The 27854-nt window shown below is 37.8% G+C and overlaps 1 protein-coding gene across 3 annotated transcripts in view; it reads right to left on the minus strand.

The window, feature by feature from the left end:
* unm_hu7910 (un-named hu7910) overlaps positions 1–27854 on the minus strand; it is a 143132-nt gene that overhangs the window by 17898 nt on the left and 97380 nt on the right. For all 3 annotated transcript variants that reach the window (XM_039754571.1, XM_039754573.1, XM_039754572.1), the window contains 9 exons: positions 23888–23973; positions 23180–23266; positions 20597–20747; positions 17823–17959; positions 17639–17737; positions 15094–15183; positions 14113–14250; positions 11031–11166; positions 7913–8004 (listed from right to left, as the gene is read on the minus strand). In XM_039754571.1, the coding sequence (XP_039610505.1) occupies positions 7913–8004; positions 11031–11166; positions 14113–14250; positions 15094–15183; positions 17639–17737; positions 17823–17959; positions 20597–20747; positions 23180–23266; positions 23888–23973 (1016 nt within the window). The remainder of the gene's footprint in view (positions 1–7912; positions 8005–11030; positions 11167–14112; positions 14251–15093; positions 15184–17638; positions 17738–17822; positions 17960–20596; positions 20748–23179; positions 23267–23887; positions 23974–27854) is intronic.

Here is a 27854-nt window from a genome sequence, read left to right on the forward strand (position 1 = left end):
AAATAAACGGAAACTACACAGGGACCATAGCACTGCTTTAATGATGGGTGCCACCAGTTTGCAAAACCAAGGCGTGAGAATGTGCATGGCTTTACGCCAAGTTTAGTTTTTATACATCGCAATGTGAGCGTGGAAACGAGCGTACGCACCATTTATGCATGAGACCCCTGGACACAGACACAAATCTATGAATATACAGTACACAAGCCTGGTCTACAATAGAATTAAAATCTTGCAATACTTCTTTATATTCCCTACACTGTGCTCCAGTAAATACAAACTATCATCAATACACTAATAATCCAATTGCCCTTCACTCATCCAGAATATGGAATCAATGTAGGTACCACTTTCAGACAGAGAAGCACTAATCTGTTGCACCCCTACATGACAACCAATCTTTTCCATCCTCTCAAACATGCATGGTATATTGGGAAATGTCTGGGATTAAACATTTAGAGACTTGTGCATCGATAATGCTTTTGCATCCTACGAGCAATTAAGCTTCAAATTTAATTTCTCATCAACACAATTTTTCCACTACTTTCAAGCTAGAAACTTTGCTAAACTGGATCTACTCAATTTTCCTCACCTTCCACCTATTTCTGTTCCAGAAGAAATACTGATCAGTCGAAGACTCACATAGCATCTCCACAATTTATTAAAATTAAAAATCCCTTCCTTTCAAAGATCTCAGGGCACAATTAGGGAATTGATCTTTCACTTAACATTTCAGAAAAGGAGTGGAAGGCAGCCATGTACAGAATACATTCTAGATCCATATGCACGAAGCACTCAATTATTCAATTTTCTATTAAGTACATTTGATCGTGACTAAAACAATTCAACTTGTGAATGTTGCAATCTAGGTTCAGCCACACTGGGCCATATGTTTTGGGTGTGCACCAAATTAACATGGTTTTGGACAAAATCATTGATTGCCTATCAGATAGCCTTGATGTCACAGTCACTCCTAACACATTAACAGCTGTGTTTGGTGTACTCCCAGATGGGCTTAAAGTGGAGAAGGAGAAAGAAACCATAATTGTCCTCATTACTAGGACACAGACTTATCTTGCTCAAATGGAAGAATCCCAACCCACCACCTTCAAGTCAGTGGGTAACTTATACCCTATACTATTTGAAATTGGAAAAAGACAAATTCTCACTCAGAGGATCTGTCCAAAACTTTTATTTTTTAAATATGTCAGGATCTAATCAATAACATTTTAGAATAATCTTCTATATTGGGGAAAAGGATACTCTTCCTTCCTTGCTGCTTCCAAGATTTGCTTTGATGGCTGGCTCTCCTCTCTTTCTTTTGGGCGGGGGATGAATTTTGGTTTTGTTAGTTTGATTTGATTTTATGGATTGTTATTTACTGTGTGATCATGTGTGAATAAAGTTATAAAAATAGGTTTAACAAGCAATATTTCACAGCAGTTTCAGATAACACAAAATAAGAATCACATAAGCTTAAATGTTTTTACAAAAAGAACATATTTTTTTAAAATTATCTGTTTAAAAATTGTCTGCCAGTTCTGTCAAAATGGGAATTAATCTACAGATAAGATGAGACAAAAAAAATCAATGTCACTTTCAGGAAGAATAAAAATGAGGTATTGTAGGACCAATCACAGAGGTCCATAGTATAAAGCAACAAGTGTTGCAATTTAAACAAATAAAAAAAGTATTTTATACTTTTGTTTCTTAACCATATTCCAACCAAGAATCACTAACAAGCCAAGAAACAATTTAATTCCAATAAATTTCTGGTACAGTTCGTGACAGAAACAGTACAAAAACACCAACAGACTAATAAAATAGGTGGACAGAAATATCCTTTGGTTGGATAATACACATTGCAGTATTATTTATATAACAGTCAAAGGGTAGGAGTTTAGACTATATTTGAATGAGGAGCTGGAAACAGAAGGATAGCATTATTCCATAAACAATTTTTTTCAAGGTTTACTTATTACTTATCTCCTCCTTGAACCGTCACCTTATCGTGGTGGAGGGGTTTGCGTGTCCCAATGATCCTAGGAGCTATGTTGTCCGGGGCTTTATGCCTGGTAGAACCACCAAGGCAAACTGGTCCTAGGTGAGGGATGAGACAAAGAGCGGTTCAACAAACCTCCAATGAAGAAAAAACTTTGGACGCGTTTTCCCTTGCCGGACCTGGGTCACGGGCCCCCTCTGGAGCCAGGCCTGGAGGTGGGGCTCGATGGCGGCGCCTGGTGGCGGGCCTGCACCCATGGGGCTCGGCGAGGCACAGCCCGAAGAGGTAATGTGGGTCCTCCTCCCCATGGGCTCACCACCTATGGGAGGGGCCAAGGAGGTTGGGTGCAGTGTGAGTTGGGTGGTGGCGGGCGGGGACTTGGCGGTCTGATCCTCGGCTACAGAAACTGGCTCTTGGGACGTGGAATGTCACCTCTCTGAAGGGGAAGGAGCATGAGCTAGTGCGCGAGGTCGAGAGGTTCCGGCTAGATATAGACGCACAGCTTGGACTCTGGAACCAATCTCCTTGAGAGGGGCTGGACTCTCTACCACTCTGGAGTTGCCCCCGGTGAGAGGCGCCGAGCAGGTGTGGGCATACTTATTGCCCCGACTTGGAGCCTGTGCATTGGGGTTTACCCCGGTGGACGAGAGGGTGGCATCCCTCCGCCTTCAGGTGGGGGGGAAGGGTCCTGACTGTTGTTTGTGCATATGCGCGAACAGCAGTTTGGAGTATCCACCCTTTTGGAGTCTCTGGAGGGTTGCTAGAGGGCATACCTTCTGGGGATTCCCTCGTTTTGCTGGGAGACTTCAATGCTCACGTGGGCAATGACAGTGAGACCTGGAAGGCGTGATTGGGAGGAATGGCCCCGATCTGAACCCGGCGGTGTTTTGTTATTGGACTTCTGTGCTCGTCATGGATTGTCCATACGAACACCATGTTCAAGCATAAGGGTGTTCATATGTGCACTTGGCACCAGGACACCCTAGGCCTCAGGTCGATGATCGACTTTGTGGTCGTGTCGTGGACTTGCGGCCATATGTCTTGGACACTTTCGGGTGAAGAGAGGGGCGGAGCTGTCAACTGATCACCACCTGGTGGTGAGTTGGCTTCGATGGTGGGGAAGATGCGGTCAGACCTGGTAGGCCCAAGCGTGTTGTGAGGGTCTGCTGGGAGCGGCTGGCAGAGTCCCCTGTCAGAAGTAGCTTCAACTCCCACCTCCGGCAGAACTTCAACCACGCCCCGAGGGAGGTGGGGACATTGAGTCGAATGGGCCATGTTCCGTGCCTCTATTGTTGAGGCGGCTGACGGAGCTGTGGCCGCAAGGTGGTGGTGCCTGTCGTGGCGGCAATCCCGAACCCGTTGGTGGACACCGGTGAGGGATGCCGTCAAGCTGAAGAAGGAGTCCTATAGGACTTTTTGTCCTGTGGGTCTCTGGAGGCAGCTGATAGGTACCGGCAGGCCAAGCGGAGCGGCTTCGTTGTTGCTGAGGCAAAACTTCGGGCATGGGAGGAGTTTGGAGAGCCATGGAGAGCGACTTTGGACGGCCGAGGAGATTCTGGTCCACCGTCCGGCGTCTCAGGAGGGAAGCAGTGCAGTGTCAACACCGTATATGGTGGGGATGGTGCGCTGCTGACCTCACTTCGGGCGTTATGGGTGGTGGGAGGAGTACTTGAAGACCTCCTCAATCCCACTAACATGCCTTCCAATGAGGAAGCAGAGCCTGGGGACTCTGAGGTGGGCTCTCCCATCTCTGGGACTGAAGTCACCGAGGTGGTCAAAAACTCCTTGGTGGCAGGGCCCGGGGTGGATGAGATCGCCGGAGTTCCTTAAGGCTCTGGATGTTGTAGGACTGTCTTGGTTGACACGTCTCTGCAACATCGCATGGACATCGGGACAGTGCCTCTGGATTGGCAGACGGGGTGGTGGTCCCCTCTTTAAAAGGGGACGGAGGGTGTGTTCCAACTATAGAGGGATCACACTCCTCAGCCTCCCTGGAAAAGTCTATTCGGGGTTCTGGAGAGGAGGGTCCGTCGGATAGTGAACCTCGGATTCAGGAGGAACAGTGTGGTTTTCCTGGTCGCTGAACAGTGGACCAGCTCTTCACCCTTAGCAGAGTCCTGGAGGGTGCATGGGAGTTTGCCCGACCGGTCTACATGTGTTTTGTGGACTTGGAAAGGCATTGACCGTGTCCCTCGGGGAATCCTGTGGGGGTGCTCGGGAGTATGGGGTACGGACCCCTGATAAGAGCTGTTAGGTCTCTGTACAACGGTGTCAGAGCTTGGTCCGCATTGCGGCAGTAAGTCGAGCCCGTTTCCAGTGAGAGTTGGACTCCGCCAGGGCTGCCCTTTGTCACCGATTCTGTTCATAACTTTTATGGACAGAATTTCTAAGCGCAACCAGGGTGTTGAAGGGGTCGGTTTGGTGGACTCAGGATTGGGTCACTGCTTTTGCAGATGATGTTGTCCTGTTTGCTTCATCAGGCCGTGATCTTCAGCTCTCTCTGGATCGGTTAGCAGCTGAGTGTGAAGCGGCTGGGATGAGAATCAGCACCTCCAAATCCGAGCATGGTCCTCAGCGGAAAAGGGTGGAGTGCCCTCTCAGGGTTGGGGAGAGATCCTGCCCCAAGTGGAGGAGTTCAAGTATCTCGGGGTCTTGTTCACGAGTGAGGGAAGAATGGGCGTGAGATCGACAGGCGGATCGGTGCGGCATCCGCAGTGATCGGGCTCTGCATCGGTCTGTCGTGGTGAAAAGGAGCTGAGCCGTAAGGCAAAGCTCTCAATTTACCAGTCGATCTACGCTCCTACCCTCACCTATGGTCATGAGCTATGGGTAGTGACGAAAGAACGAGATCGAATACAAGCGGCTGAAATGAGTTTCCTCCGCAGGGTGTCTGGGCTTTCCCTTAAAGATAGGGTGAGAAGCTCAGTCATCCGGGAGGGGCTCAGAGTAGAGCCGCTGCTCCTCCGCATCGAGAGGAGTCAGATGAGGTGGCTCGGGCATCTGATCAGGATGCCTCCTGGGCCCCCCTGGTGAGGTGTTCGGGCACGTCCAACGGGAGGAGGCCCGGGGAAGACCCAGGACACGCTGGAGGGACTATGTCTCCGGCTGGCCTGGGAACGCCTTTGGGATTCTCCCGAAGAGCTGGAAGAAGTGGCGGGGAGAGGAAGTCTGGGCTTCTCTGCTTAACTCTTTTAGGGCTAATTTTTTTTTCTTATCTCCCAGGGCTGAATATTTTTCCAAAACTAACATTTTTAAAAAGAACACAAAGCAATTGTTTAACATATCAAATCAACAAAAAATATTTACTTTTGACAAATATTACTGTCTTGCATGTTGTATGAGCCTGCATACTCTATGATTTCACATACATATCACATACATTTTACACAGCAAAGTCCTGCAAAGTCTGATCTCGGTCCAAGCAGCCAATTTCAGTCATTGCCACATTGCACTGCTTACAATACGTGTTGCTTTGGTGCCTACTTTTCAATTGTCTGTTGCTGCACTTTCTCACATATATTGTTAGTGTGTGCTGTAGAGACAAGTCACCCTTTGCCATTGTGCCATTCCACTGCCACCAAGTTTTCTGCCCGCATGAAAACCGTATTGTCACCTCTTTTCATCTTCTGAAACTTTATGCATGGCATTATAGCCCGGCTCACCCCATGGGATTTGCTTCTGTTTATTACAGAAGTGAATAAAACTTTGCAGCAGCAGCACATTACCTATCACCATGCTGAATAACCTGTCCAAAGCCACCAGGGGACAAAGCACGCGTTTGGACCAATGCTCCCTGAAGTTATATCACCAGTTCTGTCCCATCTCTATTTGTAATACCACAGCACGCTTCATCTCGTCTTTTGTTGTGTGTTTACACTTTGAAAAATCAAAATGCGATGCAAACGCAGCCCGCGATTGAAAAAATTTCTCTGCCTACCTGTTTATCTCGTCTGACGGTAGCTGAAAAGCAGCATCAGGAGAGAGCAGCCTGAAGTACAGCAGCTGGTGATCTGTCGTGTCCAACAGCGAGCCATGCCGTCTTGTGAAGTCCGGTAGCCAGATCGGCTCTCAACGGATCAATGTCTGTGTATTTATCCCACGCGAACCTTGCTGTAGATGCATCGGCTGCGCGAAGCGCTCAGCTGGCAGCAGATCTGCTGGCGCGGCATCGGCTGGTGTTTGATCAGCTGATTCCGGCTTCTCACTCTCTTGCTCAATCTCCTGATCACTGTCAATAAAATCCGATTCTGAAAAATCAGAGTCCGACTCCGCGATAATGCGCAAAACATTGTCATTGTCTGCCGAGTGTTTTCTTTTCTGCACTCACTTCACTCCATTGTCACATGTCGATACCATCTTGCCATTGTTTACATTTCGCAACTCACGCACGCTAGGATTAGTTGCCGAGTCAACGAGTCTATCATTCTTCCAAGCACAGAGGGAATGCCTGTGACGTGACAGTGAGATTTGTCGCCATTAACAGCTGATTATCGCCCTCTATCCCTGGATGTCGACTTTAGTCGACATTCGCCCTCAACCCCTCCTGTCGACAAAAGTCGACATCCGCCCTAAAAGTGTTAAGCTGCTGCCCCCGCGACCCGACCTCGGATAAGCGGAAGAGGATGGATGGATGGATGGACTTATTAGGCTGATAATCTGAGTTTTGGGGGGGATTTTTTATTTTTTTGATTTGTTATTTCTATAGATGACCAAAATAGTATATGTTAACAATTTATAACAATATATTTCTATGCCGTCTTGGTATATTCTTTCCTTCATGCTGCACAATTTTACTGTCATAAAGCTGTGGTAAGCTTCTTTGTAAAATTTTAAAATCAATGGACATTTAGCAAGGAGTCTACTTAAATGGTCTTAGAAAATAGTACTAGTAATTTCATTCTCAAGTAGTACACATTATTGACTTGTTTTAAAGTATTTTAGCGTAGAAAGAAGCTATCACTTCAAATATACATAAGATATATACAGCTAAGTGTAAGGAGTTAGTTTATATAATTGTTTGCTGAAAAGGTGCCAAATGTTACATCTTTTATTAACCAGGGCCCACCCTGCAGAACTGTGTAAAATATATCAGTAACACTGAGTAACAAATAGGTGTTACAAGTGTAGCCATTCTTAAAGTGGACTTGAGAAATGAAAGGTACATCAGGTACTATTCAAATCTCATTCTCATTTCATAACAGATACAGGTTGGTATAACATAAGTGTAAGGCTACTATAAAAGCAGGTTAACCATTATTCAGGTCAGGTTGAGGAGCATGCATTGTGTTGCCGAACCCACCACATGTTGAAACAGCTCGGGATCCCGGATAGCAACTCCCCATGCAGACACATGGCCCAGTCTCACCCTCCTGAAATGACCATCTATCTGCTGCAGCCAGGTGTTAAGTGGGTGTTCCCTTGGTTTGGTCCAGCTGCTCAGGTCCTCAGCAATGAGGATTAAAGACCTGGATCTTATTTTTATTCAGGGCACTCGCAAGCACAGACACTCAGACTCCTCGCTCACTCTGTCAAGAGTCTCAATCAGAGCCTCCATTGATTTTGTGAAGATCACAGCATCGTCTGCAAAGTCAACATCACTGAATCTCCCTTCAACAACAGATGCCTCACAGCCATTTGATCCCATGACCCTGGTCAGCATCCAATCCATGCAAGCAATGGACAGAGTAGGAGCAAGAACACACCCCTGATGAACCCCAGGAAGAAAAACGGGAAAAACGCTCAATCTGTACTGTACGAAAATTGACAAAGGCTGCAAAGAAACTCTGCCAATATTCGTGTTTGTGCTTGATGAGAACCTTCAGTACCATTATTGCCTAATGATTAGTTAAAATGAGGAATTATTTTAATATGCTAAAAATAAAATGATAAATATGTTAATATATGAAGCACCTGTCCTCTTTTGCAACCTGTGGCCTCTGGAAATCTCTCCATCAAAGTACAAGTTTTTGGAACTCGTTGACAGGAATTTGCAGATTGTTTTCCTATGGAGAAAAGAAGTAAATAAAATGCACAATCTGAGTCATTTAGGTCTACCACTCAAACATCTAACTTTAATGTAAATCTTTTAGACAATTACCAAAAAAAATATGAAAACTGTAAATGCTTTACATCAGCCTCTTAAAGAAAAGCTGTAAATGTTCAATTCTACCATTGCATTTAAAAGTATTATTGATATTAACATTTTAAGATCTAAAAAACATGCTCTTTTGAAACATCCATTTTTAGGTGGAGTGATCACAGTATATACAAAAATCAAGATGAACCAGGAAATCAATTCAGGAGAGGTATTCTTAATGCAATGACATATTCTACTCTAGTTAAACTGTAAAAAGTGCAACATTTTACTAGGAGATGATCTTTCCCTGGAAAACTTCACTTTTATGGCTGATGGGGAAACACCTTGGAGATAAGACATACACTATTAGACAGTAGACAGATTATTGTAAGCCTGCATTGTAACAATCAGTGTGTGTATGTCAATATTACAGTTAAACTGTAAGACACAAAAGCTTGCATTGTAGGTAGCCGGAGTAGGTTCATGAATTCTATGCCTCCCTCCCTTTGTCGTGAAATAGTGATTGAATTTTAGAAGTTTCATTAAGCATTCTTAATAGTAATACACTTTACAAAAACAACTAAAATCAAAATGGACAAGTCTAGTTTCATTTCTTTTTTATTTTAGAAAGTTGACGCCAAATTAATATTTTTAGATTGAAAACTACCAGGATTTTAAAATAGGCAGTATAAAAATAAGCAGCAAACTTTGAAATTTTTACATTTATTTACAGATGTTTGAAGAATTAATCCCATTGTGACCTTCATCTGTTAATTATCTCTTGCTTATAATTTCCAAGAAATGGTGCATAGTATGAGGGAATAGTTTCCTTCAGCAAATGTACAGTGCAATAAATCATGTGTTGGATATACTTGGAATGTTCCCCACAAAGATGTCTGCACTTTTCATGCAATTATTGTTACTAATGTTCAATTCTGTAACATATGTTTGTGTTCTCCCATAAAAAGATACAATGTTAAGGAAAACTCTGGACAGTAACTGCATTTGACCAATGTTCTTTACCCTCAAGATGAAATACAGTGGAACCTTGGTTTGCGAGTGTTTTGCAAGACGAGCCAAAATTTTTGATAAATTTTGACTTGATAAACGAGCAATGTCTTGCAATATGAGTAGTATATACAGTATGCGCTTTGTCTGCCAAGCGCTACGTGATCAGAACTGAGCTGATGGTTCTTCTCTCTCTCTCTCCGTCTGAGTCGGCGTGCCTCACTCATGTAGTCAACATCCGTACGAGCGTATACTGTTTACTATAGTATGGTGACCACGTGTGTATGTTGTAACATGTGAGTCCCTGTCTTGCACCCCAAAACATGAAGCTGAGTCTCAGTACTTTAGCGACCACAGCTTTAGTCAGCTTGAGACAGGAACAGCACGGTTATTTATTGTAGTGGGATCTGCCACTAACTATACACAGACACAGCAGTCAGGCAGGGTCGGGGCCAAGTAATACTGTGCCCTGCGCATTTATAATGTTCCTGTATTACCCATCAACAGCAGGCGCTTATAGCATGTCTGCGATCTTTTCAGATTCGCTTTTACAGCAAACTGCTACAGCGCTTGGAGCTTGCGGTTGCTTTGGGACGCTCTTCCGCCTGTCGTCCTGTTGGGTGGAATCCCAAAAGAGTTTAGAAACTCACTCACACCAGCCATGATTCCTTTCAAAGGGTAAATTCGCTTTGATATACGAGTGCTTTGGATTGTGAGCACGTTTCCGGAACAAATTATGCTCACAAACCGAGGTTCCACTGTATAGCCTTATTGCTAGTGCACATTTTCTTTCAGAAACAATGCTTTTGTTTCTGTGCACTGCTTTTTTCATTGATTTCTTTGTCTTATCCCAAATGATGTGCTGTTAATTCTTCATCAAAAACAGTCCAGTCTAGGTACGTAACTTGCCATTAGTTATAATCAATACAAGCAATGCAATCTGGACACTCTGTTTTTCTTCATGATTTCATGATGGTGCTGTCTTATTGTACTAATCTTTAAAGAATCTATCTCCTAGCTTTAACAGTTGTGAAGCATATTATTGACATATGCAAAATTAGCGTGATGCACAAGGTCCATTCAGACAAGACTGAAAGACTGTTCATTGTGTTTGATACATTGTTGCATGTAAGCAGCTTTAGTCTGGTTTAGTCTACTATACCCTGATTAGAGCTGCTGATTAGCTATGCACATTGTATCTCTGTTTATTAGTCATCTGTACAAAAATATAAATAATTTTATAAACCATTACTAACACTCCTCTATTATGTTTCCCTTTTTAAAAACTTGATGTGGCACTTGGCTCTACTGACAGGCTATTCTCCAGCCCAAGGAAAAGTCATCTCTCATACAGAAATCATCAGATTAAAAAAGTCTTTCATTATATTTGATGACCCAGCAAAGACACTACTATAGAATGTCCTGGTTGGGGGGCTTTGAGCAGCTGTTTCGCTGATGTCTTCAGGACTCTGTTTTTGACCCTTTGACCCATACAATTCAATTTACCTTTTTACAGAAGCTCATTAACTTAATAAATACACACATACATGCAATAGAATGACTGAAAAGAATTACAGTCACAGAGAACTTGTCACAGTCCCTGCAACTCAGTGAAGAGCACTACATAAAAATAAGCTGAACTGAATTGAACAAAATGTAGGCATGTACTTTCTGATCAATTTCAGACCACTATTTTTAAAATAACTTCTCAAGCTGCCACTGTGAATTAAATTAAATCTGGGTGAGGTAGGATGCCTGTCTGGTCTTTGGCCAGTGATATTTAGGAAATAGATAAAATAGCAGCCATAATAAAACAATCAGTAAATTAGACTTAATGCAAGAAAATGCTTGAATCTTTAGTTGTATAATTCATATATTTCATGAATGTTATAATAAGTCTCCCTTGATATTTTTCTGTGTTACTCACATACTCCATTGTCTTACCTTGTTGCCATAGTGTGAACTGCCCCCATTCACCTTTCTCTCTGAGGTTTTCATCCTCAGGTAAAAACATGCCACTTTCTGAGTCCATTACAGCAAGAGCTTCATCTCGAATCATCCTCCAGTTTCTCTCCAGAGCCTGTGAAAAGTTGAATTTTCAGGATCAGATTGTTATTTTCTTTAATATTTATAAAGTAAAAATATTACATATGGAAAAACATAAATCATGTATGACTAAGAATAGATAATTAAGGAAGAATTTGGCACACATACTTAACAAGAAATTCATGTTCAAGTTTATGATTATTTTATTATGGCCAGTATGCATCAATTTAATTACCCTTGTTAGATTATGCTGCATGTTCATTTCAATATTAAAATGACATATAAACCACAAAAACAAGTAAACAAGTTACATATCAATTATGGCAGACATCTTAATCTAAGAGCAAATCGGTAGTGCTTAATAACTTAAGAAATATTTTGTTAAGATTATTGATTAATGTAAATTTATTTCCTTAACTTACAACTGTGTATTAATGGGTGACTTTAACATCTATGACAGCTTAATTATTTTTTCTTGATTCCATAGTGAATGCTACATTATGTTTTCCTGCTATGAATGTGCACATAAGGTGACACAGTTGGACAGTGTGGGCAGCTGCTACATTACAGAACCAGGGTTGTCAATTTCCATATCTGAAGGTTGTATGTGTAAAGTTTTTGTGGTCTCTCTACGTCTACATGGACTTTCCTCTGGACACAAAGGTTTTTCTCACACATTCTAAACACATGCTGGTTAATTAGTAATTTCAAATTAATAACTGTGTGAATGTATGAGAGTGGCTACTTTGATGGGCTTGGCTTTTCCCATAATCTTGAATTGGATTAAATTTTTTGAGAATTTTAGGTTATATTAGGGTTTTCTAAGTTTATCCCTGAAGGGGCCACAATGGCTGCACATTATTTTTTCTAACCCGATTTATTAATTAGTAGCTAATTATTACTGCCGAGTCAAATAACAGTTTTGTGCTTCATTTTAGTTAACTTAAACTGTTAAAATTACAAAATCTCATTTGTTTCCCTTTCAGTCTTAAGCAATTGCATTCACAATTTTTACTTTGTTTTTTTTTAACCAGCTAGCAACTAACAATTAGATGGAAATGTAGAAGAACCCAGCAGTTCATCATCTAACCTGGTCCTCTTGTGTGTGTTCACTGAAGGAACTGTTTAAATAAAATATTTGGAAAGAAATGAATGAGGACTGAAAATTATTAATCTGCTCAGAGCCACAAATTATTTAGACAATACCCTATCAGTAAGTATTGATTTCTAATTAAACAATTATGATGAAACACAACCATTCCAGCCCTCCAAGACTTAACTTGGAAACCCTTGTATCACCTAATGTCCTTATATAAGTTTTAATAATACAGTAATGCACACTAGATCAACTTTTTAAACAAAGAGACTACAATATATGAGACAGACTACAATACATGAGACAAGAAGGTGATTTATTAGTAACATTATGAAATTAATTATAAAAAATAGGTCAACAATGACTATAATTGGAATTTGGTATCATTAAGGCAATGCATTAATTCTTCTATAACAAAGCAGTTACCATAGAGACCAATACATTGGAAATACATAGCAATGAACAGAAAATGCAGCATGGTAAAGCTAACTTGTCAAATGTTATCTAACTAATTTATAGTGTGAGATTAACAGTAGAATAATGTATGGCCAAGGAGACTTTTATGTCATTAGCAAATTATCTCACTGCATTCTGAAATGTTTAATTTCTTTTTTGACAGTTTGTCTATAAACTAATAGTGTATCAGAGTTAAGTCAAACAACTTTCACTTTCCCACTATAGTAATAATTTCAGCTTAAGCCAAATTTCTCACATTCAAAAGCAGAAATATGATTGAAAAATGTAGATATTTATTCAAACTAAAATAAACTAATTGTCTGTCTCTATAAATTGTTTGACTCTGAGAATCTGCATGTATTTTTTGTAAGTCTGATGCTTCTCACCAGATCCTAAGAAATAGATTTCAAAAACTGTATAAAATGACTGAAACTAATAACACTTTTAGGAGGATTTCAGGACTTTGTTTTGATAGTGACTTGATATTCTTTTACAGCCTGTGCTCTGACAATCTCGCTTTGACGGTAAGGGTCAAAATTAGTCAGACATATTTTGGACAGGGCCAGCATAAATTGGTCTTGATTTTTAGCAACAAATTTGAAATCAATTGAAACCAATATCCCTTTAAAATGTTGTGCTCACAAGGTATAGGAAATGTTTTGACTCTAGAGCACTACATGTTTGAAAACGCTGTATATAAAAAAAATGAAAACATTGGTGCAATATACAACTACTACAATATCTGACTGAAAGATAAGGCCATATTCACTGTGACAAATATGGCATATATAAGAAAATCAAGCAGGTGGCAAATATTTATTTTATGACACTACATATGTGCAGTTACTTACAACTCCATTTTAGTTACTAGATGGGTACTGATTCTATGTTTATATATTCACCATTGGTTACCAATTCCAACACTTATATATTATGCCTCATTACGTTTTTATTTTTATACATATTTGTTAATATTACTATTAAACCTGACGTCCTAAGCTTTCTAGAACTCTACATATCCTGGTTTTAAACAGACCTTGGCTATAACCTTCAATGAAAAAGGATGTGTACAACAGTGAGGATGATTACATCTACATTGATTCCAATATTTACAACAAATGATTGGAGAAAAGTACAGATTTTTAAAGAAAAATCATTTTGGCTAGCACCATTTTTAATGTCATTTATTATTTTTTGATTAAGTATCAAAATATTAAAACTAATTACTTTTGCAGAAATTTAGAAAACTATTCAGGGAAACAATAGGAAAATGTATTCAATATTTACCTATTAAGGTTGCTGAAAAAATAAGAAATTTTTTCCTAATATGTAAACAGTTAGTGATCCAATTTAATGGATTTATAATTCACAAATATGGATATAAAACAAAATACATTAGATATGCTGCATTAAAAGTCAGCAAAATACCTTCACAAGATCTGTGTAACCTGTATCTTTAGCAGTCCACCAAGGCTGAGCTTTGAGACCATTTACATTGTAGAGGGATCGCTGCCACACAGATGCAAAATGTCCTTTTTGGTGTCCAATTTCATACCATTTGTAGGCCTAGGAAACAAAATTGATTTTTATTGGGTTACATATACATAAATTAAGAACACATTTTTTGCTATCCACCTTTTTTCTGACTGGCTTGTACTAATCAGAGTCTTGGTGAAATAAAGAATAACCTATCAAGAAAACAAGAACTCATTCAGAGTTGGCCCAAGTAGGTAAATTCATAAAATAGTATTGTACAATAATTAATTTTGCAGATTAATGACACAGTTTTAGGAACAGTTTCCTACATATAGTGGGCTTTACAGATTCAAGTGTATTCATGCAGTACTTTGGAAAGAATAACAGATAACAACTAGAGTATACTTCGTTGTTATTACTAAAATGGCTTTAGTTATAAGAGGTACATCAAGAAACTGAGGTATTTATTTTAATACAATGTTATTTATCATGGTGCCAGAGAGTGGTGAAATGTTGCATGTTGGTTGGACATGAAAACGAGAATGCTAAATAAGCAATAAACCAAAATGGCTTTGTGGCTTTACATCATATAATTAACAACACAAAAAGTGATTTTGAGTAAAACCACAAGGTGTCACTTATTCTAATCATAATACTGTATTCTTCAGATGCAAGGAGAATTATTTATATTAAATAAAATTACATTTGACTAACCATATGCATAATATAAAGAATTTGAAATTAAAGAACTTCTTTGTACAATGTTATTAAATAGTTCATTTTTATGATGCCATTGTATGTAATTTTCTTCATACAAAAAATAATAACTAAATGAAATGCAAACTGAGTAAATTGATTGTAATTATAACCGCACTGCAATATTTATAACATTCAAGAAAGTTAACTTCATTATTTTTATTTTATGTTTCGTACTTCTTTGTCTCCAACTCTTTGTAAAGCATCACCTAAGTGAAAGTAAAAGCGTCCATCATCAGTGCCAGGATGACCAGACTCCAGTCCTTCCTAAAAGTAAAAATAAAATGTTGATAAAGCTGGATGGAACATTACAATATTTTAATATAAAGGGAATATTAAAGAAAAATTGTTCAGACACTAAACGGGGTTTTTCTAAGCATATACTGCTGTTATATACATATTAAGATTACAATTATAAATAGTATGGTATATTTGATTGTACTTACTTTAAACACTAACAGAAAACAATACAAAAAAAGAACACAAATGTAAATATAACATTCCAGAAAGGAAAGCTATATTTATTGAAAGAAAACAAATCATTAAATTTTAATGTGAAATCAATTGTGAAGTAATAATGCCCCAACAGCATTTTAAATGTCAGGGTACACCTTGAAACTGGCCTGACAGTCTGAATGCAAGAGAGGCAATACAAGAATGAGAAAAGCTAGATACAGCTGCCATGTCAATTGTTTTTTATTAATCAAACTCCAATTAAACATGATGGAAAATTCATTTTTCAGTTGCAAAGTTTGCAGGTTGCCTTTTTGGACAATCAATGTCAATGTGCACAAGTCCAGCTGTCAAAAGCATCTTACATAGAGAGCTGGATAGAGACATAGATAGTAGAGAAATAAAGACAATTACATCAGACTAATGTCAGCTTTGCAAACTTTCTTATAGAAATAATAGTTATATATACAAAAAAACCCATAAAATACACTAAAATGTTTATGTTTTTACTATTTAACTTTATAAACTTTGTGTTTTTGGCTCATGTAATCTGATTATGCAGCTTTTCCTGTGCTGTGTGTGATCACACATTGCCAGCAATAAGCCATGTGCCATGAGACTGGCTGTTTCTGTCCCCTGTGCTGGCATAGTATGCTGCCACTTGTTGTGTAGTTCCTGCTTGCTGTGATTAATTGCTCTGTGACAACAGAACTGCACAAAATCACTGGATGCTGAAACACAACATGTGCAGAACACTTTTCCTCAATAGACCTTTGCCAAAGTAAAATGCAATCAACTTATTTTACTGGAAGCCTGACATCCATTGGCGTGTTCACTCTCATCCTATTTTTGCTGTCCATGACCACCAATGCCATAAGCGTTTATAGTACAGGAAATAAGATGAATCCAACAGTCAAAAAACAAAAATAGCAAAAATAACATTACACAAAACCACACACCACTAGTTACTTTGCTGGGTGATGGATACATTTTTCTAGCAGAAGAAAAAAATCTGTTTACCTGCATGGATAGATTCAATAAAGCATTCTAAGAATTCAATAACAGATATGATTTATTTTCATTAATACTTAATTTACATTTTTTGAATATAATATTGACTTTTTTGGTGGATGTGTTAATGTCTTGCATATATTGTGTGGTGACACACAATTTTCAAGATACTTTTTTGGTGGCTAACCAACTACTAAAATAATTCCAAAAAGAGGCCAGTATATAATGGTCCTATACCACCTGTTCCCTGAGTATATTATATCCGTTACATAACACTATAATATCAATGCCGTATACATTACACAAATATACACATTTACAGCAACTGCTAACAATGAGTAATTAAGATGGCCTTTAGTAATGAATGATGGTTAATTACTAGGCACTTATGTATGTCTGCATGAATTTTAAAGTCTACGCAGAATGTGGTTTTCTACTAACGCTAGGAGAATCATGGTTACATTTGCTTTCTTCATGCTTAGCCTAATTCTGCAGTTCAGGGAAAAGTTTAGGATTAGTCATTATATATGTTGCTTGAGCAGATGAACAGGAAAGATTCCTACAGATTTTTTGCTTGAACTTGTTTTTAGGAGTAAGGAGCAGAGGGTTTTATTAGCCTTGACACATGTATGGAAATCATTTTTTTTTTTTTTTGTCCAATGAGTGCAAGCTTTAAATTGTGCCAAGAAAAAGCTATGGGAATTTAAAAGATAACTACATTCTTTAAAAAAGGAGAAATTTAGTATATAAAAGTTAACACAGAATGTGAGCTTGATTTAAGGTGACACTCTTGCTAAATTTGTAAAAACTAGTTGATTTTTGGTTTGGCTGAACACACACAAACATAAAGTTACGTCTAAGTTTAATTTTCAGTATAATAAATGAATGAGAATGAATCAAAAAGCTGAAAACAATACAGCATGATACATTTTGAAAGTGCCTATATACAGTATGTATGAGATAATGGAAGGGGGCACTATTAAGGGTCTGCAAAGGGTCAATAGTTGGCTATCCTTGACCAGGGCCATCAGTTACAGCTCACTGTCTGCACATGGATAAATTGTGGAAGGCAATGAGCTAGACTGTGTACACATGAAAATAAAAGTGTGCAAAATATGTTAATGCTAATGGTAGTAAATATTGTTAAAATAATCTAGATGAATACAGACACAGAATGAATTCCATTAAAAGCGCTTCATTAATGGTGGGCTGCTAAGAGATTTAGCAATTTATAGCACAAGTTTCTTGCGAGTCTTACCTTTAAATAAGGGATACTTTCAGCAATTAGATTTTCTGCTTTAAGGATAAACCCGTAATGAACCTTTGCAAATCCATCCTCTGGTGAAGCAGCAAGAACCTATTTACAAATGTTACAAAAGATGATACTTACTATTTTGTTTTCATACAAACATAACTAACAATGACACAAAAAACACACACACCTCTTCATATACTTTTTTGGCATTCTTATTGTCTCCCAAAAGGAGAAAGCCAACTCCAAGGTCATTCTTGAGTGACACATCATCAGGGAAAAGTTGTACTAATTTTTCAAGTGTAACTAGTGCTCCTCGAAGACGTCCTGAAGAAGGAAAAAGACAAATTATCAAAAAGCAAGGGATAAAAACATATACTTATGCATCATTTGCTTCCTACAGTATGTTTTAATGCTATATTTGCATCATACTCAAATGACAGCCAAAAAGAAGTTCTCATAGTCTGACAGGCTAACCATCCAATTAATACAGTGACTTCTGATCATGGAGTATGGATTCAGTAGTAGAAAAGTGATGCCAGTTACTGAAATAAATAAATGTTAATTTGGTAAAAGTACCCCTAAATAAAAAAATGCAGCTGAAAGAAAAAGACGAAGAAGAACAAGACTTCTAGAAAAGGAAGAAACAATGCCAATCTGAAAACATAAAGTTGTAATTTAACATTGCATTTAATCGTGTAGCATTTTTAAAGAAGTACAGTACTTCAACTGGTCAAAAAGAGACTGCTTGATGGCCGATAGTCTCAATAATAATATCATACTCAATGGCACTCATTATGTAAATTGACTACTGTGCCTAGTAACATAAGAGCAATGTTAAGTGTATTAAAATGTAAAAATTTTAATATTTTATTTTTCTTCTGTACAAGATAAACTATATAATTTCAAGCAGAGAACAAATATGCTACTGTTGAAAACACCAGTTACATACAGTATATATTAACTACTACAAGACTTTTAGCATGCTCAACTTTCCTTGACCAGGGCATTTACTTAACTGTTGAAATAACCCATTTTGGGACTGCAACACATAAGGGAAAGGTAGAAAAACAAACTCATGATATGGTCAGCTCATGAAGTGCTTCAGTAACACCTTTAATGTAAAGTGTATACAGTACATACCATAAAGAGTATGAGGGAATTTAAACAACTGAGTTGCAGCAAAAATACAACATGTTAATGTGTAACAAGCTTTGCATTCTGTAGATTTCAGTTATTTCAGTGAAGATTTGCAATTCCAACTATGAGTTTTACACATTTTTTGAAAACAGAATCGATAAGAAAAGGCTGTAAATTAATGTATTGAAGTTAGTTGCCTTGAATATTTTGTAGAGAAAAGGAGTTTAGTGGAGAATGACTTAAACTACACAAACTGCCAGGTAAAGAATGGGTACAGGGTACACAATATAGTAGGATAAAGGTGTTTGAACAGTGTGATGGATGGCCCAGCAGCTCAAACCCAGCATGAGAGCCAGAGTTGGGAGGGAGTGTGACAGAGCTGCTGGGAGGAGAGGAGGAAAATAATTGCGTTTGTTTTAATTTATTTGTATTTGCTGTGGCTAGGGTGCTTGGGAGGCACTACAGAGGAAAAAAAGAATAAAAAGAATACTTCTTAGTGCTTTTACCCGGTGTCAGTATCTGTCTGTTGGGTCTAACGGGGCAACAGCGACCTCTGGTGTTTACAACAGATAACTCAGCATTGGGTGGGAGACTTGACGTCTGGCAGATTTAGCAAAAGAAATACATTTTAAAATGCACTACAAGTAGCCAGTTTTTTCAATTTTTTATACCAATGATCAGTTATCAATTTGTCAGTCATCTGAACACATCTCCAATACTCCTAGAAATATCCAGTGTTTATTTGATGAACAAACTCAAAAATGAATCTGGACACCATAGCATTCATTGCAAGCATGTGAAGCAAGCAAATGACATTGACAATGTCACCAATGTCAACACCCTTTACAAAAAAACTCTTCAATTCAACACTACACGGTCCAATAGCAATTTTTATCAAGAAAAATAAAAGTGTCAATCCAGCCACCACTTAAAATTGCACCTAATTAAAACAAGGCACAGAGGACAGCAATTAAAATTATTTTAGGACCATGAGTCATGAGAAGGGATCAAAAGAATCAATCATTTCAAATTAAACAAACAGATTGAGGGCCTAAATAATGGTTGTGTTCTTAGTACTGGTGCCACATAGTTCCAGAGTTCTGGTATTGTATAATGGGCTTGGACTTTCTCTAACTAAAATGTGCATGTTCTTTCTCTGTACCTGCAAAACTTTATCTCTGTGTACTCTGGTCCTCCTCCTATATCCCAAACAAATAACCTGTTTAGTTAGCTGGTAGTTCTATTATATGGGCACGTGCAAGTGGGCTCTGCAGTAGACTAATGCCCGGGGCCAGGCTGGCTCCTGCTTGGCACACAATACTGCCAGGATCAGCTATGGCGCATATTGCATTAAGTGAAATTGCTACAATTTACGTGGTGTAAGTAGGTTAGATATAGTATCTTTTTTAACATTATATTTTTTTTTTTATAAATGTAAAGAGAAACCTATAAGTAAACTGATACATAAGGTTTCTAAATGAGTAAATTCTGTGTGTCATGCTGTTATATTGAACATTTCTGTACACTGAAAGGAAATGAAAATGAATAATAATTTTACCTTGTCAATGTAATTGTTTTTATCTTTCTTTTATTCAGCTGTCACTTAAAAATAAGTGTCTGTTTCACCCAAAACAGAATATTTTCACTGATTTAAATGATCTATACAAGAGTGTCCACCTCAAGAAGAACAAACCAAGTACAGAGACATACATTAGAAAATATATTAGATATAATAAGAGATGTGGATTAAAAACATTAAATAACTCAGATTTTAAAAGTTTTATTTCGTGGAATTTTATTTGTAAAAACAATGGCTAATATTACCCAAGAAATGCTGTCTCTCAGCTTTCCTTTTAAGTGTCAATTTTACAAGGTCAGATGGTGCATTTGGAAGTTCTGCAACCTCACCATAGGTATTAATGGCAGTTTTAAGAACCTCATTGCTCCTAAGCTTTTCAGCCAAGTCATCTTGTGCCTGAAATAAAGTTAAAACAATTTTATGAGTGATGTAATTATTATGAAAATCTAACCACAAAACAGTTCTGGACAACCTTTAGCTTATGAGCCATATTTTACTCGATCACTCATATATGGTTCGTTTGGTTTACAATATTCACAACCACACTGGAATCACCCTCCAGCACTACACTGAGTATCATGTTGTTTGACTGCCTCTCTGATGAAGCAAATAAAAGACATCTACAGAAAAACAAAAAGGAGTAAGATTTGTAGAAGGCAATTCCAAAGAGAACCTCCAACCCCGACAGTCTAAAGGATCAGATTTATCAGCTATCTAGGGTCTCAAGTATAAACTTGATAAGCATAATTATTTTTAAGTGACCAGCATTTTCAATTGTATAATTAAAACCATTCAAACAAAAAAATAAAAATAAAAACCTTCTCTGCAAATACGTCTAAAATATGTAGATTTCAATAGCAAGCTGTCAATTTATTGAAATTATTTTCCAGGAATAACTGGTGGAGACTTTTGCCCCAATTCCACCACACATGAAAGGTATCTGCCTTGGCTTCACTTATGGTAGGCTTTTACTATATAGTAAATGTAAGCAATTTCCACCTGAGCAGTAGCACTATACTTGAGCTCGTATGAAGCTTTTTTTCTGGATCAAGTTTAATTGCTTGTACATTTAGTGTATTGTCAGAGAAGTTAGTCGTTTTTTTTTACTGTAGTTCAACAGAACACATTTTAGTGTGTGGCTATGGTTAGATTAAATTATGATTGTTTACTAAGTATTAAATATAGAATATATTACATACACTGACTTCCACATATATTCAGTTCCTTAATCAATTTTCAAATTTTATCGGAAAACAAATTCTACAATTAAATTTTGTTCTCTGTGCTAATTTATTTCAAAGTGCTGAAACATATTTTTTTAAATGTGACATTTATTTATGCTGGAAAAACATATTAAAGAAATATGGTGTTTGCACATTTATTATATTCATAAAATGTAATATTTTGCAGATCTACCGGAATATTCAAGTAGATGTGTTAAGTGCCACGGAGTGAAAGCAAAATGAACACAGAGTTAAAAGAAAGCCTTGATGTAGGGAGGATAGGCACATTGTTCCTTTGCAGTTTTCATTTCTATCTACTGCAGATGGTCGTAACTGCCTCTTAAACAAGAGCACATTTGCATTGCACAGTCACCTTTGGAGTTCTGACTGCTTCCTCTTCGCTTGATTGTGATTTTACTTGTTAACCATGGTGAGAGGGTTGGCTTCCCCCATTTTTTTACCCCAAGAACAAGCTGAGTGGCTAAAAGTGTAATGTAATAACTTCCTTCAACCAAACTAATTGTGAACTAAGTACATTTTCACTCAGTGTCATACATTCTTCACTGGTACAATTTACTGTAATTGGATCAACTGCTCAACAATCAAGCTGAAAGGACAATACCAGAGACTCATCCTGTTACTATAACAGGCGATCCTTGTCAAGTCAACTATTAGGTTTTTTTGTAAACATTCTATTTAGCAAAGTTATTATGAATATTACATCCATGATCTGTTAATATCACACAAGTGGAGAATAAGCCATTTTTTGTCTCCTGCAGAGGGCAGTAGCAACACTGAGTCCTGTGTCATGTGTGGTGCGCAACTTTATCACTGTCCACATATAGGTGAATTTTTATGGAATCTTCTGCAATTTACGTAGAACATCAAAATGCTACATTTTATTGATTAAGCTTCTTCATTTAAGCTTCTGGAATAACCAGGAATGGGGTTAAGTATTCAGAGAAGGCAGTGTAAAGACTGAGAAACAGCAATCCTTCCGTTTACTTCAGATGCATGTATAGGCCACCAATCCTAAGTATGCCTATGACCGTGTCGGCTGGCTGCACACTCCTGTCATGACTGGGAACCTCTTGAAGAACCTGTCACCATCACATACACATATCAAGGGGTAGGTGCAAAACTGTGAACAGTGCTTTGATTAAAAATCCAAAAACCAAAAGAGTGTTTAGAAGTCTTCAATAAATAACTAATCCAATTAAAAAGAAGTGCTCATGGAGGTTAAAAACAATTCAAATAAATATTCATAACAGCTAGGTTAAATTCCTAAGACAGAAAAGGGTTCTTTAAAATTCAGTTCCCGGTGCAACCCTCTCAAATCCACATCTCCTCTGCTTACCTCTCATGAGGCCTCACAAGAGAGTAGATACCTGCAAAGTGAAACACACTCAAGCACACCCACGCCCTAACTGGCATCTGCACTTTCTTGGGAAGTGATTGTTTATTTAAAATTTACCTGACGCCATGGGCCATCTTTCACAATGCCATTTGCAAACATGCTCTGTATCACCCATACACTACATGCATTTTCTTCAGTGGGCATGCTGTAGAAGTATAAAAGCAATTAATAGCTCAATTATTACATACCTGAGCTTTACCATATCTCGCTCTAGGACTATGAGGGTACCTGATGACAAGATCTTCAAATGCTCGCACTGCATCTTCTGATCGTCCCTAGTAAAAATAAATAACTCAGTAATGTATAATAAGGATAAATGGCTACATGACAGAGGTCAGGTTTCTTTATACTACTGCATGCATTTCAAATAAACAACATTTAACTGTGATCTCACTGCATTATTCTTTGCAGGACTGATATACACACAAAAAGTATAAAATGTTTTTATTTTGCTATTTATGATAAAATACAGAACATTATCAGCTGTTGTATGAGAAGATTTAAAAACAAAGAGAAAGCTGACAAACTATACATCTTTTAACATGAAGCCCTTTTCTATAATTATTTTCTATCTGCAATATAAAGTGCTATCATTGGATAAAAGAAAACAAAAAGTTCAGGAGTTGCATTCTCATCTTATGTTTTTCCTCACTGGATAGATTACAAAACTGAAGCAAGCATACTTCCAAGAGCTTATTTGCATATGATGAATCATATCAAATAGAGCGCTTTCAAGAATTTATGATTGTACACAATAAATTAATACATCCTTTGAATAGTTTATAAGAAACTGACTTTGAAACTCACAATTTGCAGATACAAAGAAAGGCATAGTGATTGGTATCATTTTGTATTCTTCGAGCTATTTTAGAAAAAGAAAAAGTAAAAAAACCCACCTTCTTTCTGAGCTTTTCTGCTTCATCTATCTCAGCTTTAATGGTTTTGTCAAATTTATTCAGTAGTTTGGGTTTCTTCTTTTTTGCTAATTAACAACAATAGCAAAATTAAAAAGAATAAAAATACTGAGCTAGTTTCTACATGCATATAAGACAATAATTTAAAAATAGAAAAATATCAAGTCAATGTGGTAGAGAAAAGTAAGCAGAACATGGAATGTTTTATAAAACAAAAATAAAAACATACAGGAAGGAAACCAAAAAAATAAAGATTTTTAGCAAAGTCGGTTTTCAAGCATTGTAACAGATGGCAATTTTCTAAAATGTATTCACAAACTAAGTGTTCTGGGGTAAATATTTATTGTACTAATGACCATCTTGGCTCAGGAGTGCATTATCAAAATAGGGTTGTGCTTTATTAGTCCAAAGAGTTCTCTCAAAATTGTGAAAATAATAAGAAAAAATGATTTATAATGTTGAGTACTTCAATTACACTTAATTGTTGGAAAAAAAGCTGCTATGATATAATCCCTTTCAAATGTGTACTGCTTTTAACAGCATAGCCTTTTTTTACCTTGTTCCTTATTTTTGTTTCCTAGAAGTCAATGAAGCTTCTATTAAAATTATATCTTCAACAAAAATTCAATTGCTGCAGTCACTTCACTTAATCGTTTTATTACCAATAATATTACAGGGTACATTAAAATGCCTTTAAGGTGACAGACATGCTTGGAGTTAGTCAGGGTACATTAGGCTGGAAGTGCCACGATTTGAGACATCACTTTACCTTTTAAGGAATGTGTCTAAGGGCACAGTAATAGCACTGGAACCAAATTTCAAGATTGGAGCTGCCATATGGCTGTGTCTTGTTCAGTGGACAGTGGATTTTCACTGAGCAGAGAAGAGAACTTAATTTGCTTAAATGCATTTTACAACAATGAAATTCTTATCAAAGATGAATGCACCCCTCAAAAGGGAACAGCTTCAAGAATAGTAAAACTAAACAAGATATTGGCAGTAATGCTGTAGTCTCATTTTGCAGAGTATAAGTACATCAGTTACTGTAATTCCTTTTTCCATAAATACACAGACAGGCATCTGTAGTAGTGCATTTTAAAAAAGAAAACCAGGAGAATTTTAAGTTAAAACGATATCAGCCTCTGTAGTCTTAACGGGAGAACTAAGCCAGTGTGCTGCAATGAAGATTACAAGCTGTACTGAAACACTCTGCTTTAGGAGCAGGAACAAAGATCTTAACCTGAGCAGTATACAGCAAATAAGATCAATAATTACCATGTTATTGTAACCAATATTATAATTAGTCATAGAGATAATCAAGTGATTTTCTTGCCTTTACAAGTACTGACTTTACACTATGACATAAATTGAGTGTTCAATAACAGCTTAATTTGTCTGCTTTCATTTTGTTCTATGATATTAGTGAAAGACCTCAAAGATGATCTTCTTCCAAAATCATACATATAACTTGCACCAACAGAAGCAGCTTGCCATAGCTGATGCTTTGCATTTAGAGCACCATTGCAGAACACAATGGGAACGCAAGCCAAAATATTATACTGTATTTTAAAAACTCCTTTGAGGGAACAAATCACACGCCTATAACAACACTGCAGATTTAGTAGGTGCAGACTACTGCCCCATATCTCAGATTGAGAGTATTGTGTGGAGTTACCTACCAAAATGCAAGGACAATGTAATTAGCAAAGACAACATTTTTGAAAATGTAGTCAAATCAGTACAAATGCAAAGAGATCTTTAAATGCTTCTTTATTTATATGATCTTTATCAAGGTGATTTTGTGATTTCTGGTAGTTTTTGTTACATGGCACTTCAGTGCAAAACCAAAATGTGCAAAAGACTTGCAATCACACAAGGGTGGAACTTGGTTGTTAAACTTAGTGTGTTAAGATATTTGCTCTATTGATGAAAACAATGAATGTTGTTATGTTGTTCCACATAAAGAACATGAAAATTCTTTAAATGAGATTCTGAAACGAGTTTCAGTAATAAGAAATGCTTCCAATGAAGTGTTAATTGTGAAGTCTGAAATTAACCAGCTGTAAAGCAAGTGTATTTAGCCATAAACACAATGTTATTCTATCAAGTAGAGACAATGTTTGTTGTGTGTGTGTTGGGTTTTTTTTTGCATAAAAGGAGGTAAAGGGAAGGATAGTTTTTTTTATACTGCTGGGGCATTAATACTCAGTAAAAATTAAACTGTTGGTGCACTTGCTTGATGAACAATGAATAAAATAACATTGCATCTTTATTATAAATTTCTGTCACTAGTAGGGTGCTAGATGCACTAAACAATAATGTTAAAAGTGTTCATTAGATTCACTTAAAAGGTTGTAAAATAAAAGCTGGCTGAAGCATGTCAATAAACAGACACTTTTATTTAGCTTTTTCCTGTACATTTACATAATCAAAAATGTAAATCCATCTTTCTGTACTTTCTTTAAACAGTGACGCTTTAAGGCACCTTACCTTTAAAGTTAAAAGCTGTAGATTTGAATACAATAAAGTCTAGTGATATTAGCACATTTAATTTCAGAAGTCCTGAAGAGGTAGGTACACTTCCATCTCTGTTTATCTTGTCATCTTTATATGGAGTCATCATAAATATTCAGTAAAACACTGCAAATACTGTGCTTGGTAACTATTAAGTAATAAGCATGGTGCAGTAGCTAAAGAATTGGGCTTTAAATCAGAAGGCAGCCAGTTTAACTTATGCAAATGATCCACTGTGCCTACTGTATGCCTAGTTGCTTAATAATATTTAGTAGTCTTCTTCTTTCGGCTGCTCCCGTTAGGGGTTGCCACAGCGGATTATCTTCTTCCATTGATTTCTGTCCTCTGCATCTTGCTCTGTTATACCCATCACCTGCACGTCCTCTCCCACCACATTCATAAACCTTCTCTTAGGCCTTCCTCTTTTTCTCTTGCCTGGCAGCTCTATCCTTAGAATCCTTCTCCCAATATACTCAGCAACTCTCCTCTGCACATGTCCAAACCAATGCAATCTCGCCTCTCTGACTTTGTCTCCCAACCGTCCAACTTGAGCTGACCCTCTAATGTATTAATTTCTAATCCTGTCCATCCTCGTCACACCCAATGCAAATCTTAGCATCTTTAACTGCCACTTTCAGCTCTGTCTCTTGCTTTCTGGTCTGTCCCACCGTCTCCCACCCATATAACATAGCTGGTCTCACTACCATCCTGTAGACCTTTCCTTTCACCCTTGCTCATAACCGTCTGTCACAAATCACTCCTGACACTCTTCTCCACCCATTCCACCCTGCCTACACTCTCTTTTTCACCTCTCTTCCAAAATCCCCATTACTCTGTACTGCTGATCCCAAGTATTTAAACTCATCCACCTTTCCAATTTCTACTTCCTGCATCATCACCATTCCACTGACCTCCCACTCATTTACACACATGTATTCTGTCTTGTTCCTACTGTCCTTCATTCCTCTTCTCTGTCATCAGCAAACATCATAGTCCACGGGGACTCATGTCTAATCTCGTCTGTCAACCTGTCCATCACCATTGCAAATAAGAAAGGGCTCAGAGCCGATCCCTGATGTAATCCCACCTCCACCTTGAATGCATCCGTCACTCCTACCACAGACCTAACCACAGTCACACTTCCCTCGTACATATCCTGTACATAAATCTCTGCCACTCCCGACTTCTTCATACAATACCACAGCTCCTCTCGAGGCACCCTGTCAAATGCTTTCTCCAGGTCCACAAAGATGCAATGCAACTCCTTCTGGCCTTCTCTATACTTCTCCACCAACACCCTCAGAGCAAACATTGCATCTGTGGTGCTCTTTCTTGGCATGAAACCATACTGCTGCTCACTAATCATCACCTCTCTTCTTAACCTAGCTTCCACTACTCTTTCCCATAACTTCATGCTGTGGCTCATCAAGTTTAT

The sequence above is a fragment of the Polypterus senegalus genome, chromosome 5, assembly GCF_016835505.1.
Source record: "Polypterus senegalus isolate Bchr_013 chromosome 5, ASM1683550v1, whole genome shotgun sequence".
Lineage (NCBI taxonomy): Eukaryota > Metazoa > Chordata > Cladistia > Polypteriformes > Polypteridae > Polypterus > Polypterus senegalus.